The 16549-nt window shown below is 32.3% G+C and overlaps 1 protein-coding gene across 1 annotated transcript in view; it reads right to left on the bottom strand.

The window, feature by feature from the left end:
• Positions 1-5556, bottom strand: part of LOC107454693 (retinoblastoma-like protein 1) — a 64529-nt gene extending 58973 nt beyond the window's left edge. The window contains exons 1-4 of the mRNA XM_043052517.3: positions 5410-5556; positions 5082-5319; positions 2500-2636; positions 42-242 (exon numbers count right to left, since the gene is read on the bottom strand). Of these exons, the coding sequence (XP_042908451.2) occupies positions 42-242; positions 2500-2636; positions 5082-5222 (479 nt within the window). The 5' untranslated portion in view covers positions 5223-5319; positions 5410-5556. The remainder of the gene's footprint in view (positions 1-41; positions 243-2499; positions 2637-5081; positions 5320-5409) is intronic.
• Positions 5557-16549: the final 10993 nt, after the last annotated feature.

Below are 16549 nucleotides of genomic sequence, written 5' to 3'. Positions count from 1 at the left end.
AAAATGTAACTCTAGAAAAGAATAGTTAAAAACTATTTTACCTCTGTTTTCGACTTCTCGTCGGTCGAGGTGGGTCTTTAAAAGGATTTTTGAATATATCACAGTATATAGGTTCAAATTTCTTAAAAATCACTGTCGATACGTTAAAACTTCTTTCCAGTCTGTCTACTTTATCCCGCATCTCTTTTGGCAAGTTAGCCATGTCGGCCCATTTTTTCATCTTACTAAAAAACTGAACTAAGCTAAAAACAAGAAGAGTATTTGCTTTAGTTTGTACAATACAAAATAATTTTAAACATAAAGGCATAAGAGGCTGTAATATAAAAGGCATAAGATAAAAATATTATATTTAAGAAATATAATATTCATCTTAATTATTTTTCATCAAAGTTTACCTTTTAGACACTATTTCTTTTAATAGGCAAAAAAACACATGATTACTTAAATTATTTTGAGTCAAAACGAGTAATAATGTCCTACACATAGTTATATAGTTTACTGAAAGTTAGAATTTTATTTTAAGCGCCACTTTTAGTCTGTCTAGGTTTTTATGAGAGGTACCTATTTTGAGAAAATTAAAAATTTTATTAAAAAATCAACACAAAAATATGGTTAAGTAAGAAGATATTTTCAAATATTGACACAACAAATAAAAATCAATTATGATTGGTAAATTCTTATATACTTTCTTCCATACATTCAAAAATAATTTTGCTATCATAAAATTTTGAGCTTAGAATTGTATCTAAATTTAAAAATCCATAAAAATCATTGTCAGGGGTCTGTCTAGGTTTTTCTGAGAGATGTTTCAGACAAATTATGTCTAAATTTTCACAAAATAGGTACTATTTTGCACAGTTGGCTTTTCGCCGACAGAAACTGGTTTTTGCCATGCCAGTGGAAGAAACTGGTTATAACTGGTAAAAACTAAAAAAACATCTATATTAGTTCTAGTAATTGCTTAACGACATTTTGTTTAAGTAAACTGAAAATTGTAACTCCATGTAACTGTAACAAACTTTTCAATTCATTGTTTGTAAATATATATTATTTTTGTTTGTAAATATATATTATCCAAAGCATTTGGGATTGAAATTATCATGTGCTCAAGAAGAAAGTGCCAGAATTTTACTTGCCAATATTAACCCAGATTTTGTACCTTATGTCATAGCTTTGCAAAACAAATCGGCCTTATTTTCGGAAACTTATTTTTCCAATCAAGTTTTGACAACTACCCTAGTTGCTACATGGTGGTACGGTTTTAAAAAATATGCAATAGATGACAGTTTCACAAATCTTGCTTGTTCCTTGATGGCAATGCCTGCTAGTTCTGCTGGACTTGAGAAAATCTTCTCAAATTTCTCGTTCGGGCATAGCAAATTGAGAAATTGTTTAGGTTTAGAAACTGCATCAAAACTTGTCTTTTGTTATAGATTACTTTAGAGTGCAAACAATGTAATATTTGATTTTGAATGGTGATAATTTTGTAAATAAATTGTACTTCGATTAGCATTTAATTGTTTTTTTTTCTCTATGAATTACCCATTGTGTGTCAATCTCAGAGCTTACTTTTATGTCATTTTCTGAATTTCTGCCACAAATGTGGCAGAAAAGGGTTTCTACCTTGCCAGTTTTAACCGGTTTTTACCAGCGGTTTTAACTACATCGGCAGAAACTTGCCAATCTTGCTATTTTGGGAAAATTCAGACATAATTTGTGGAAAATTAAAAATTACATTAAAAAATCAACACAAAAATATGGATTTATCGCTTCTTAAGGGATAAAAAAATAAAATTTTAAGAAAAAGTATTTTGTGAAACAACAGTTTTTTCTTAAATTGAATTTGTGAAGGTACCGCTAAACGGTAGTAAATTCGGTCTGGACATGCCTCAGATTGTCCTTTGTTAAATTTAAAATTGAATTAAAAAAAACACGCATTTAACAGTAATAGCACTGAAAGTTATTTTCATTATGAGAACTTTCTCGCAAAGTCATATATAAAAAAAAATTTCATAAAAAAATAAAGGTCCGTTAGAATAAATTTAGAACAATGTTCTAATGTTTAGAATAATATTCGAATTTCAACTTCCTGTAAAGTTCAGAGGGCTCTTCGCTTGATTTAAAAAAAAAAAATTTAAAAAAATCTCGCTGTAATGTGGCATAAGCGACTAGTTAGGCTACCACACTGCACTGACCAAACACGTGCTACTGATTCGTATATGCTTAATTAACCCGGGATTTATCGTTTCTTATGGGAAACAAAAACAAAATTAAGAGGCGGGGAATCTTAATTTTCTTTTTCAAAAGAATTTTGTGAAACTACCGAGTATCCCTAAAGTATAATTTGTGAAGGTACCGCTAAACGGGAGTAAATTTTCCCTGGACAGACCCCTGAATATATAAAACAAAGCAAAATTTAAATTTTATTGCACGAACTGTAACTGATAACCTACTACTATAATTAATTTAAAATAATCAACAGAAAGTGTAAAAACAAACCTTAGTTTACAAGATCTTAAAAGTCTAGTTAAAGAAACACAGTTGCCTTCTACATAACTTCCACGTATAACTGTGGGAACAGCACAGGTTCTGCAGGCAACATATAAGGCACAGGCTAACCAATGTAAACTATCACCCTAAAAGAAAACATGACAAAAATATATTTGTCAGGAAAAAAAGGACTTGAAATACAATTGTGACAACAACAAAAAATCAAACGATGAAATCTTGAACAGGGAAAATTGTGACACTAAGAGAAAAAACCTGAAATTTTTTAGTGCAAAAAATCGATATAAATTCATATACCATACATGTTTCGTATTTGACTTAAGTTTTGTAAAAATAAAATTTATAATTACCTGCTAATGATGAATATCACAACTTTATAATAACTAATTTAAGAAAATTTTAAGTTCTTACTTGAATCGCAATGTCGGTTTTTTAAAATCACACAAATTCGAATAAGGCTTTAATGTCGTGATAAGAAATAATCAAAGTTTCATTGAAGCTGTATTTTTTTAAAAAATGGGCGATTAAAGATTAAGTTCTTGACTTTTGTATCTTAGACTCGAAAAAAGGCTTATTCAATGATATGATATCACATCCTGAGGATATTTCCGTATTGTGATGTGTCCTGTTAACTATAATCACAAGGCACTAAATAAATTTCAACTCGCTAACTAAAAAAAAAATTCCGAAAGGGAGGGGGATCGCTACAAGTTATACTCCGAGTTGGTCTCATTTTATTTTGGACTAGATAACAATATGGAAATTTTCCACACTTACGACGCAAACACATTTCGGTTAAAAAAAGGAAAAGATTATTGTTCCTACTATCATTTCTTATTTTCGGTCAGTTAAAAAAAAAATTTTTTTTCAATTAGTTAATCGCCAGGTGCCAAATAGATTTTAAACTTGCAAATAAAAAAAAAGGTAGATGTTTGCCTGGGGTGGTTACGAGTTACAACTTTTGAGTGGGTCCCCTTCTGTGATGCTTTTTTAAGTTCAGGGGTGATTGTGAGCCAAAGTCAGAATTCTGGAAAATTTCTTGAGTTCTTTAAAAAAAAAAAAAAAAACTGCTTAAATTGGAAAAAATTTAAACAAGTTTTTTTCCCCTTTTCTCAATATTTCTTAGTTGACTTAAAATATATTTAAAATTTTACAGATACCTCTACCATTTACACATACCTATGATGACCTGGACAAGTAATTAAAATTTACAAATGTCTTTCTTTCTTGAGTTTATGATAACTATTAACTGATAAAAAATGAATATTAATCATGAATATAAGCTTATAAAGTATCTCTCTGGATCTCCCTTGTAAACAAATAAAATAAACTGTGTTTTTAAGTTCCACCTTTGAGAATTTGATTTCCGGAAACTTCTGCGATCAATGTTTTTTTTACACGTCTGGACCTTCAATCTCTGAAAACTTCCGGATCACTGTTAGCGAAAAATTAAGATTTTTTCCAGAGCACAATCAGCCCTGCGATTTTATAGATGAAGGTTCACTTTTTTGATGTCTACTCTCCCCCACATTGGTGACTTTCGGAAGTGATGTTAACACGCCTACCTTGACAGAAACACCTACTTCGATTTAAACACGCCTACTTCAATGGATGGCCCACATTGAACAGTTCACTTGCTACTTGTGACTTCAACATTATCCAACGCCTCATGTTATTGCTACACAGTCTCATTCACTCACAATGTCGGCCTGCATACACTCGACTGCTAATGGCAACACAGGAGTAACCATGACAATGAACTTAATACAGCTCTCACGAACAGCGTTGAAATGTACGGTGATGTTAATAGTTGATTCATTGCTAGTTAGTGAGAAGCCAGGAGAGCTGTATTAAGTTCACTGCCACGGTTGCGGATGGAGTGCACGAAGGCAGACGTTGTGCCAGATGTGTGGCCATTGAGATCGATTATATTAGACATTAAACTTCACATTTTCTTGAAAATATGATAATTGGAAAACAACTGAGATGATTGGCATTAAATTTTTCCTTCAAAAATTAAGACGGGTTTTCATTTTTCTGTTATGCTTTATCTGTATTTAATCACTTTTTAAGGGGTGTTTTTAAGAAAGCACTGTGCATTTTTAAATGCGTTTCTTAAGACATTATCTTTTTTAACGAATTAGGGGAAAAAAAATTTCCAGAAAATATTATTTTCAGCAATTAAATCTTTTTAAAAACTGGTAAGTGGAAATCGCACGTAAATTTGGATTCTTTTATAGCAATTATAAAAATCTATAACTTCGTTAAAACGAGAGTGAAATTTTTATAATCTCCTCTTTCTCAAATCCCCAGAAGGAAATATTATTAATGACATGATTTTAAATGGAAAATCTCACTCATCAAAATAATTACTCTCTTGAAAAGTTTACAACCATGAATTTATAAATAAAATTAACTACACCCCCGTAACAGGCCTCCTCATTAGTTGATATTTCCATCGGAAACTATCATAAACTTGAGAGAATTTATTAGTAAATGTTCAAAAATGCATCACTTAAGACATCATATCAGTAAATAAATCAGGAAAATAAAGCGTTTCTGAAAATATTTACCTCCAGTGTGTATGTATTATTTATCCTCTGGTATGATTGCCACGCTTCATTTGAGGTTTTCTCATCCATATTCAAATCAGCACATAATTCTTGGAATCTTTCTTTCGCCTCCTGTTCATCAGTGTTAGAAGATTCATTCATTTTTACACAGAAATTAGAGCAGACAATTTTACAAAACAAAACTTAATCCTTACGCCATAGATCAGTATTGGCGGGAAAATTTAGTTACCAGCTGACCCTGAAAATGTATCATTCCGCATATATGTTTCCGATTCATGTAAACAAAACTACATAAATTGAAAAATATAATATAAATACTTAAGAGTACCTTATGTAATGAAAAAAACGCTTTAGTTCATAAAACGGTTTGAATAGTTTAAAATCTTAAATTGTGATTCATTATTTAATAGGTATTCAGAGGTACTATTTATGTGTTTTTCGCAACTCAGTTCAAAAGAGCGGGAACAAAAAAGAATGGCTTTTGATGGGCTGTGTTTTCTACCATCGATACCAGAGTGCGCTACACTAGAATAAGCTACAAGCTCTTTACTGCCAATACTTCCGGGTTAAACTTTCGGCTCACAACGTGATCCGAAAGTTTCAACGATCAACGTATTTTGAGACTCTCTTAAATATTTCTAGGATCAAAATTGTGATGACATGTCTTCGGATCATCCTCAGGGATGTTGCCCAGACCGTCGCCAATAGCCCATTGTGCAGCTCTAGTGCGACGTAAATGAACTAGAACTTAAATATTCTTTGTATGCGTGTATTTGCTGTTGTTGTTCATTTACGTCGCACTAGAGCTGCGCAATGGGCTATTGGCGACGGTCCGGGAAACATCCCTGAGGATGATCCGAAGACATGCCATCACAATTTTGATCCTCTGCAGAGGGGATGGCACCCCCTCTTCGGTAGACCGACGACCTGGACGCGAAGTCGAGCACTTTACGATAGAACAGTTTAACGAGGACCAATACCGCACACCGTCGGTCCCTACCCAGATTGATCCAAGTGGTCACTCACCCGCACACTGACCGCAGCCAGTGATGCTTGACTTCGGTGTTCTGCTGGGAACCGCGTCTTAACGATCAGTCCACTGCGGGACGCGTGTATTTGCAACCTGATTTTTTATTTGTGTTTAAAAAAAGAATCGTCATTTGAAGAGCAGTCCATTCGATACTTAAAAATTATCATGTGAAGCTTTAAATGGTACCTTTTGTTGTTGTAGTTAATTTAAATGAAGGGAATGGCGCCCCCTTCGGTAGTCCGACGACAGTGCTGCCAGATTAGGGGTTTTCCCCCTAAATTTAGGGGGATTTTTTTTATCTTCAGTGGGTATTTTAGGGGAATTGGTTTTTAGGGGTTCGTTTTAGGGTTATTTTGTGAATTTTACTAGTTTCATTTTGGTTACCTTCTAATATCAAATTCTATCACTGAATGTGTGAGATGGTAATATGAAAATCAATATATTAAACCAAAACAAAAAGATTAAGATGAATATAGGAATTCCAAACATATTTTGTTAATACGCAACACCAAATAAATATTATGATTGTCATAACAATTAGTAAATGGCAAGTACATTAGCATAAATCACATATGCCAAAATTAAGTTATGTATTTTGTTTGTATATAAAAATATTATCATTATAATAACCATTAGGGAATGAAGAAAAGTACCGTAATTAAATCAACTATTTCGTCAATACATAAAACACAAATGATATTATAGATGTAATAACCTTCAGTAAATACATGAACGAATTAGCGAAACAATCTACATTCAAATAAACTACTTTCTCTTCAGATATGCTCCTTTATCTAAAAGTAAGAGGAAATGTTTGTGTACGCACTTGTGTATATTGAATGAAATTTTAAACATATACACGTGAATTGTATGTACGTACAGTGACACAAGCTTATATTGTACGTACATGAATACATGCGTACATTATATGTATACAGATGCATACACACATATAAATAAAAATACATGAATACGTGCGCAGTATATAATTATGTACATGTGGTTACTTTAAATATCGTTGCATGAATAACATTGTTATTAAATAGTATATGCACATGTCAGTACATTCTATGTCATTTGGACGTAGAATGAATACATTATTTGTACAAAACAAAAAACAGACCACCCTGAAACATGTTTGATCTCTATAATTATTTCCTTTGGTAGGGTATACTATTACCCGCCGGTAATATAATACGTGGTTCAATTAAAATATTATGAATCAATATTAAGGTCTGATATCGGGCCCTGTGTTAATATTGAAAAATGATTTCGAATTTCCTCGTTTCAAAGCTCTTTGAACACGAATTTCCGCATTTTAAAGCGATTGAACAAACTATTTCAGATATACATACATTGTAAACTACAGGGCCACATTGTGTACCCCCTATGAGGTCTTTAATTTTTTATTCTGGCAAGGTACATTATTTCTAGGTAATATAATAAGTGGCTCAATTAAAATATTATAGATAAATATTAAGAGCCGATATCGGGCCGTTTGTTAACATTGAAAACTGTCTTCGAATTTACTTGTTTTAATGCACAATTTTAAATATACATAGTGTACACCCTATGTGGTCTACAATCAGTGTTGCCAGATTAGGGGTTTTCTCCCTAAACTTAGGGGGAATTTTCATCTTCAGTGGGTATTTTAGGGGAATTTGTGTTTAGAGGTTTGCTTTAGGGTTATTTGTGAATTTTACTAGTTTCATTTTGGTAACGTTCAAATATCAAGTTTTAAAACTGAATGTGTGAGATGGTAATATGAAAATCAATATGTTAAACCAAAACAAAAAGATTAAGATTTAATTTTAGAACTTAACCTCTTTGTTGAATGTAGTAAGTTATTACTTAGCTCAATCATACTGTACGTCTGGTGAATTTGAATTCAAATTATATAAAATTTTTGATGTGCGTGGTTTAAAAACAATGCCAAAGGATAAAGAAAAAAAGAAGTATACACAAAAGTACAAGAAAGATTGGGAACACGAAAAGCAGTTTAAAGGTAAATTAATGGTGCAATTGTTCATCATTTTTTTTAATTATCAGCACATTATTAATTTGTTGATAATAAAGTACTAAAAAGTATTAAATCAATGTTTTCTATACATTATTTAACTTTTGCACTATTTTTTAATACTTATACATTAAGTTTAAAATTTTGGGTTTCTTTCTTAAATTTTAGGGGATTTTACAACGCTATCTGGGGGTGAACGGTTATCGGCACGTGGCAACAACTGCGCCATGCTTCACATGCCTGCAAATATTTAGCTTAAAACACCTCCTCTCGGATAGTAAACAAAACTTATTTTGGCCCATTGTGGGCCCACTAATGGGTCTATTAAAAAATCCTTCGGTACAATTGATCGATACATTGAACTCTAGTTTTGAGCAGAGATTGAAATTTATAGGTTAATATTATTGGGAGTTACGGGGTGTGTGTGTTCGTGCCTCCTGATATGACTTTTGTCCCTTTTTCAGCTATTATTCGCTCTTTAACACAGAAAAATAATTCTTTTCACATATGGAACACTTTATTCGCTCTAAAATATTGAAAAGAAGTTGAAAAAATAATATAAATTAAAATAAATAAATAAATAAAAATTATCCGAAATTTATCCGTATATTAGCTATTATTCACTATTTCCCAAAGAAATAATAGTTTTTTTTTACATACAGAACACTTGATTCACGTTATAATATCAAGAAATATATAAGAAAAATAATTTTTTTTTTCTTTTTTAATGGCGGGCACTTGGAGCTATTGTCCATTGGCCACAGAAAGTGCCAGAACTGCTAATTCTCTTTTCGTTACCCAGTGGGCACCTGTGGCGAAGCCACGGCGGTGGAACAGCGTCGCCCACGTCACACTACCACAACCCGTTTATAGGGCGGGTCACTTTCACACATTCACACACAAAGGAGAAAGGACATAGAACACAGATAGAGGGAAAGAAACATCCATGCCTTGACCGGGATTCGAACCCAGAACCTTTCTGATGCAAGGACAGTTCCCTGCCCCCTACACAGACTGGTCGGCAGAAAAATAATATAAAGCAAAGAAAAATTTGAATGTCGACCCTCGCACGGTTTCGAACCCATGGCCCCCGGGACAGCACATCTAACTTGCTACACAGCTTTACCAACTGCGCCATGCTTCACATGCCTGCCCCGCGAATATTTAGCTTAAAACACCTCCGCCCGGTTTGTAAGCAAAACTTATTTTGGTCCATTGCGGGCCCACTAATTGGTCTATAAAAAAATCCTTCGGTACAATTGTTCGATACATTAAACTCTAATTTTGGGCGGAGTTTGAAATTTATAGGTTAATATTATAGGGAGTTACGGGTTGTAATGTGTGAGTGCCTCCTGATATGACTTCTGTCCCTTTTTCAGCCATTGTTCGCTCTTTAACAAAGAAAAATATTTCTTTTCACATATAGAAGATTTTATTCGCTTTAAAATATAGAAACGAAGTTTAAAAAAAATGTAAATTAAAATAAATAACTAAATAAAATTTATCCGATTATTAGCTATTATTCGCTATTTCCCAAGGAAAAAATAGTTTTTTTTAATATACAGAACACTTGATTCGCGTTAAAATATCAAAAAATATATTAAAAAAATAATACATAAAAAAAGAAAAAATCTGAACGTCCACCGTCGCAGGGTATCGAACTTATGGCCCCCGGGACAACAAACTTATCTTGCCACACAGCTTTACCAACTGCGCCATGCTTCACATGCCTACCCCCCGAATATTTATCTTAAAACGCCTCCTCTCGGTTAGTAAACAAAACTTATTTTGGCCCATTGAGAGCCCACTAATTGGTCTATAAAAAAATCCTTCAATACAATTGTTCGATACATTAAATTCTAATTTTGGGCGGAGTTTAAAATTTATAGGTTAATATTATAGGGAGTTACGGGGTGTGATGTGTGAGTGCCTCCTGATATGACTTCTGTGTCTTTTTTCAGCCATTATTCGCTCTTTAACAAAGAAAAATATTTCTTTTCACATATAGAAGACTTTATTCGCTTTAAAATATTGAAAAGAAGTTAAGAAATAATATAAATTAAAATAAATAAATAAATAAAATTTATCCGAAATTTATTCGATTATTAGCTATTATTCGCTATTTCCCAAGGAAAAAATATTTTTTTTTATATACAGAACACTTGATTCCCGTTAAAATATCAAGAAATATATTAAAAAATTAATATATAAAAAAAGAAAAAATTTGAATGTCGACCGTCGCAGTGTTTCGAACCCATGGCCCCCGGGACAACAAATCTATTTTGATACACAGCTTTACCAACCACGCCATGCTTCACATGCCTACCCCGCGAATATTTATCTTAAAACTCCTCCTCCCGGTTAGTAAACAATACTTATTTTGGCCCATTGTGGGCCCACTAATTGGTCTATAAAAAAATCCTTCAATAATATTGTTCGATACATTAAATTCTAATTTTGGGCAGAATTTGAAATTTATAGGTTAATATTATAGGGAGTTACGGGGTGTGATGTTTGAGTGCCTCCTGATATGACTTCTGTCCCTTTTTCAGCCATTATTCGCTCTTTAACAAAGAAAAATATTTCTTTTCCCATATAGAAGACTTTATTCGCTTTAAAATATTGAAAAGAAGTTAAAAAAATAATATAAATTAAAATAAATAAATAAATAAATAAACTTCATCCGATTATTAGCTATTATTCGCTATTTCATAAAGAAGAAATAGTTTTCTTTTATATACAGAACACTTGATTCACTTTAAAATATCAAAAAATATATTAAAAAAATAATATATAAGAAAAGGAAAAAATTTGAATGTCGACCGTCGCAGGGTTTCGAACCCATGTCCCCTCGACAACAAATCTAACTTGCCACACAGCTTTACCAACTGCGCCATGCTTCACATGCCTACCCCGCGAATATTGATCTTAAAACGCCTCCTCCTGGTTAGTAAACAAAACTTATTTTGGCCCATTGTGAGCCCACTAATTGGTCTATAAAAAAACCCTTCAATACAGTTGTTCGATACATTAAATTCTAATTTTGGGCAGAGTTTGAAATTTATAGGTTAATATTATAGGGAGTTACGGGGTGTGATGTGTGAGTGCCTCCTGATATGACTTCTGTCCCTTTTTTCAGCCATTATTCGCTCTTTAACAAAGAAAAATATTTCTTTTCACATATAGAAGACTTTATTCGCTTTAAAATATTAAAAAGAAGTTAAAAAAATTATATAAATTAAAATAAATAAATAAAAAAAATTTATCCGATTATTAGCTATTATTCGCTATTTCCCGAAGAAAAAATAGTTTTTTTTTATATACAGAACACTTGATTCACGTTAAAATATCAAAAAATATATTAAAAAAATAATATATAAAAAAAGAAAAAATTTGAAGGTCGACCGTCGCAGGGTTTCGAACCCATGTCCCCGGGACAACAAATCTAACTTGCCACACAGCTTTACCAACTGCGCCATGCTTCACATGCCTACCCCGCGAATATTGATCTTAAAACGCCTCCTCCCGGTTAGTGATCAAAACTTATTTTGGCCCATTGTGAGCCCACTAATTGGTCTATAAAAAAACCCTTCAATACAGTTGTTCGATACATTAAATTCTAATTTTGGGTAGAGTTTGAAATTTATAGGTTAATATTATAGGGAGTTACGGGGTGTGATGTGTGAGTGCCTCCTGATATGACTTCTGTCCCTTTTTTCAGTCATTATTCGCTGTTTAACAAAGAAAAATATTTTTTTCACATATAGAAGACTTTATTCGCTTTAAAATATTGAAAAGAAGTTAAAAAATAATCTAAATTAAAATAAATAAATAAATAAAATTTATCCGAAATTTATTCGATTATTAGCTATTATTCGCTATTTCCCAAGGAAAAAATAGTTTTTTTTTATATACAGAACACTTGATTCACGTTAAAATATCAAGAAATATATTAAAAAATTAATATATAAAAAAAGAAAAAATATGAATGTCGACCGTCGCAATGTTTCGAACCCATGGCCCCCGGGACAAAAAATCTATTTTGCCACACAGCTTTACCAACTGCGCCATGCTTCACATGCCTACCCCGCGAATATTTATCTTAAAACACCTCCTCCCGGTTAGTAAACAAAACTTATTTTGGCCCATTGTGGGCCCACTAATTGGTCTATAAAAAAATCCTTCAATAATATTGTTCGATACATTAAATTCTAATTTTGGGCAGAGTTTGAAATTTATAGGTTAATATTATAGGGAGTTACGGGGTGTGATGTGTGAGTGCCTCCTGATATGACTTCTGTCCCTTTTTTCAGCCATTATTCGCTCTTTAACAAAGAAAAATATTTCTTTTCACATATAGAAGACTTTATTCGCTATAAAATATTAAAAAGATGTTAAAAAAATAATATAAATTAAAATAAATATATAAAAAAAATTTATCCGATTATTAGCTATTATTCGCTATTTCCCAATGAAAAAATAGTTTTTTTTTATATACAGAACACTTGATTCACGTTAAAATATCAAAAAATATATTAAAAGAATAATATATAAAAAAAGAAAAAATTTGAAGGTCGACCGTCGCAGGGTTTCGAACCCATGTCCCCGGGACAACAAATCTAACTTGCCACACAGCTTTACCAACTGCGCCATGCTTCACATGCCTACCCCGCGAATATTTATCTTAAAACGCCTCCTCCCGGTTAGTAAACAAAACTTATTTTGGACCATTGTGAGCCCACTAATTGGTATATAAAAAAACCCTTCTATACAGTTGTTCGATACATTAAATTCTAATTTTGGGCGGAGTTTGAAATTTATAGGTTAATATTATAGGGAGTAACGGGGTGTGATGTGTGAGTGCCTCCTGATATGACTTCTGTCCCTTTTTCAGCCATTATTCGCTCTTTAACAAAGAAAAGTATTTCTTTTCACATATAGAAGGCTTTATTCGCTTTAAAATATTGAAAAGAAGTTAAAAAAATAATATAAATTAAAATAAATAAAAAAAATAAAATTTATCCGATTATTAGCTATTATTCGCTATTTCCCAAAGAAAAAATAAATTTTTTTATATACAGAACACTTGATTCACGTTAAAATATCAAAAAATATATTAAAAAAATAATATATAAAAAAAGAAAAAATTTGAACGTCGACCGTCGCAGGGTTTCGAACCCATGTCCCCGGGACAACAAATCTAACTTGCCACACAGCTTTACCATCTGCGCCATGCTTCACATGCCTACCCCGCGAATATTTATCTTAACACGCCTCCTCCCGGTTAGTAAACAAAACTTATTTTGGCCCATTGTGAGCCCACTAATTGGTCTATAAAAAAAACCTTCAATACAGTTGTTCGATACATTAAATTCTAATTTTGGGCGGAGTTTGAAATTTATAGGTTAGTATTATAGGGAGTAACGGGGTGTGATGTGTGAGTGCCTCCTGATATGACTTCTGTCCCTTTTTCAGCCATTATTCGCTCTTTAACAAAGAAAAATATTTCTTTTCCCATATAGAAGACTTTATTCGCTTTAAAATATTGAAAAGAAGTTAAAAAAATAGTATAAATTAAAATAAATAAATAAATAAACTTCATCCGATTATTAGCTATTATTCGCTATTTCCCAAAGAAAAAATAGTTTTTTTTTATATACAGAACACTTGATTCACGTTAAAATATCAAAAAATATATTAAAAAAATAATAATATATAAAAAAAGGAAAAAATTTGAATGTCGACCGTCGCAGGGTTTCGAACCCATGTCCCCGGGACAACAAATCTAACTTGCCACACAGCTTTACCAACTGCGCCATGCTTCACATGCCTACCCCGCGAATATTGATCTTAAAACGCCTCCTCCCGGTTAGTGAACAAAACTTATTTTGGCCCATTGTGAGCCCACTAATTGGTCTATAAAAAAACCCTTCTATACAGTTGTTCGATACATTAAATTCTAATTTTGTTCGGAGTTTGAAATTTATAGGTTAATATTATAGGGAGTAACGGGGTGTGATGTGTGAGTGCCTCCTGATATGACTTCTGTCCCTTTTTCGGCCATTATTCGCTCTTTAACAAAGAAAAATATTTCTTTTCACATATAGAAGACTTTATTCGCTTTAAAATATTGAAAAGAAGTTAAAAAATAATCTAAATTAAAATAAATAAATAAATAAAATTTATCCGAAATTTATTCGATTATTAGCTATTATTCGCTATTTCCCAAGGAAAAAATAGTTTTTTTTTATATACAGAACACTTGATTCACGTTAAAATATCAAGAAATATATTAAAAAATTAATATATAAAAAAAGAAAAACTTTGAATGTCGACCGTCGCAGTGTTTCGAACCCATGGTTCCCCCGGGACAACAAATCTATTTTGCCACACAGCTTTACCAACCGCGCCATGCTTCACATGCGTACCCCGCGAATATTTATCTTAAAACACCTCCTCCCGGTTAGTAAACAAAACTTATTTTGGCCCATTGTGGGCCCACTAATTGGTCTATAAAAAAATCCTTCAATAATATTGTTCGATACATTAAATTCTAATTTTGGGCGGAGTTTGAAATTTATAGGTTAATATTATAGGGAGTAACGGGGTGTGATGTGTGAGTGCCTCCTGATATGACTTCTGTCCCTTTTTCAGCCATTATTCGCTCTTTAACAAAGAAAAATATTTCTTTTCCCATATAGAAGACTTTATTCGCTTTAAAATATTGAAAAGAAGTTAAAAAAATAATATAAATTAAAATAAATAAATAAATAAACTTCATCCGATTATTAGCTATTATTCGCTATTTCCCAAAGAAAAAATAGTTTTTTTTTATATACAGAACACTTGATTCACGTTAAAATATCAAAAAATATATTAAAATAATAATAATATATAAAAAAAGGAAAAAATTTGAATGTCGACCGTCGCAGGGTTTCGAACCCATGTCCCCGGGACAACAAATCTAACTTGCCACACAGCTTTACCAACTGCGCCATGCTTCACATGCCTACCCCGCGAATATTGATCTTAAAACGCCTCCTCCCGGTAAGTGAACAAAACTTATTTTGGCCCATTGTGAGCCCACTAATTGGTCTATAAAAAAACCCTTCTATACAGTTGTTCGATACATTAAATTCTAATTTTGGGCGGAGTTTGAAATTTATAGGTTAATATTATAGGTAGTAACGGGGTGTGATGTGTGAGTGCCTCCTGATATGACTTCTGTCCCTTTTTCAGCCATTATTCGCTCTTTAACAAAGAAAAATATTTCTTTTCACATATAGAAGACTTTATTCGCTTTAAAATATTGAAAAGAAGTTAAAAAATAATCTAAATTAAAATAAATAAATAAATAAAATTTATCCGAAATTTATTCGATTATTAGCTATTATTCGCTATTTCCCAAGGAAAAAATAGTTTTTTTTTATATACAGAACACTTGATTCACGTTAAAATATCAGAAAATATATTGAAAAAATAATATATAGAAAAAGAAAAAATTTGAACGTCGACCGTCGCAGGGTTTCGAACCCATGTCCCCGGGACAACAAATCTAACTTGCCACACAGCTTTACCAACTGCGCCATGCTTCACATGCCTACCCCGCGAATATTGATCTTAAAACGCCTCCTCCCGGTAAGTGAACAAAGCTTATTTTGGCCCATTGTGAGCCCACTAATTGGTCTATAAAAAAACCCTTCTATACAGTTGTTCGATACATTAAATTCTAATTTTGGGCGGAGTTTGAAATTTATAGGTTAATATTATAGGTAGTAACGGGGTGTGATGTGTGAGTGCCTCCTGATATGACTTCTGTCCCTTTTTTCAGCCATTATTCGCTCTTTAACAAAGAAAAATATTTCTTTTCCCATATAGAAGACTTTATTCGCTTTAAAATATTGAAAAGAAGTTAAAAAAATAATATAAATTAAAATAAATAAATAAATAAAATTTATCCGATTATTAGCTATTATTCGCTATTTCCCAAAGAAAAAATAGTTTTTTTTATATACAGAACACTTGATTCACGTTAAAATATCAGAAAATATATTAAAAAAATAATATATAAAAAAAGAAAAAATTTGAATGTCGACCGTCGCAGGGTTTCGAACCCATGTCCCCGGGACAACAAATCTAACTTGCCACACAGCTTTACCAACTGCGCCATGCTTCACATGCCTATCCCGCGAATATTTATCTTAAAACGTCTCCTCCCGGTTAGTAAACAAAACTTATTTTGGCCCATTGTGAGCCCACTAATTGGTCTATAAAAAAACCCTTCAATAAAGTTGTTCGATACATTAAATTCTAATTTTGGGCAGAGTTTGAAATTTATAGGTTAATATTATAGGGAGTTACGGGGTGTGATGTGTGAGTGCCTCCTGATATGACTTCTGTCCCTTTTTTCAGCCATTATTC

Source organism: Parasteatoda tepidariorum, chromosome 1, assembly GCF_982258835.1.
Source record: "Parasteatoda tepidariorum strain Cologne lab strain chromosome 1, Ptep-v5.0, whole genome shotgun sequence".
NCBI lineage: Eukaryota > Metazoa > Arthropoda > Arachnida > Araneae > Theridiidae > Parasteatoda > Parasteatoda tepidariorum.
The sequence above is the reverse complement of the archived record's forward strand: the minus strand, read 5'-3'. Positions and strand labels throughout refer to the sequence as shown.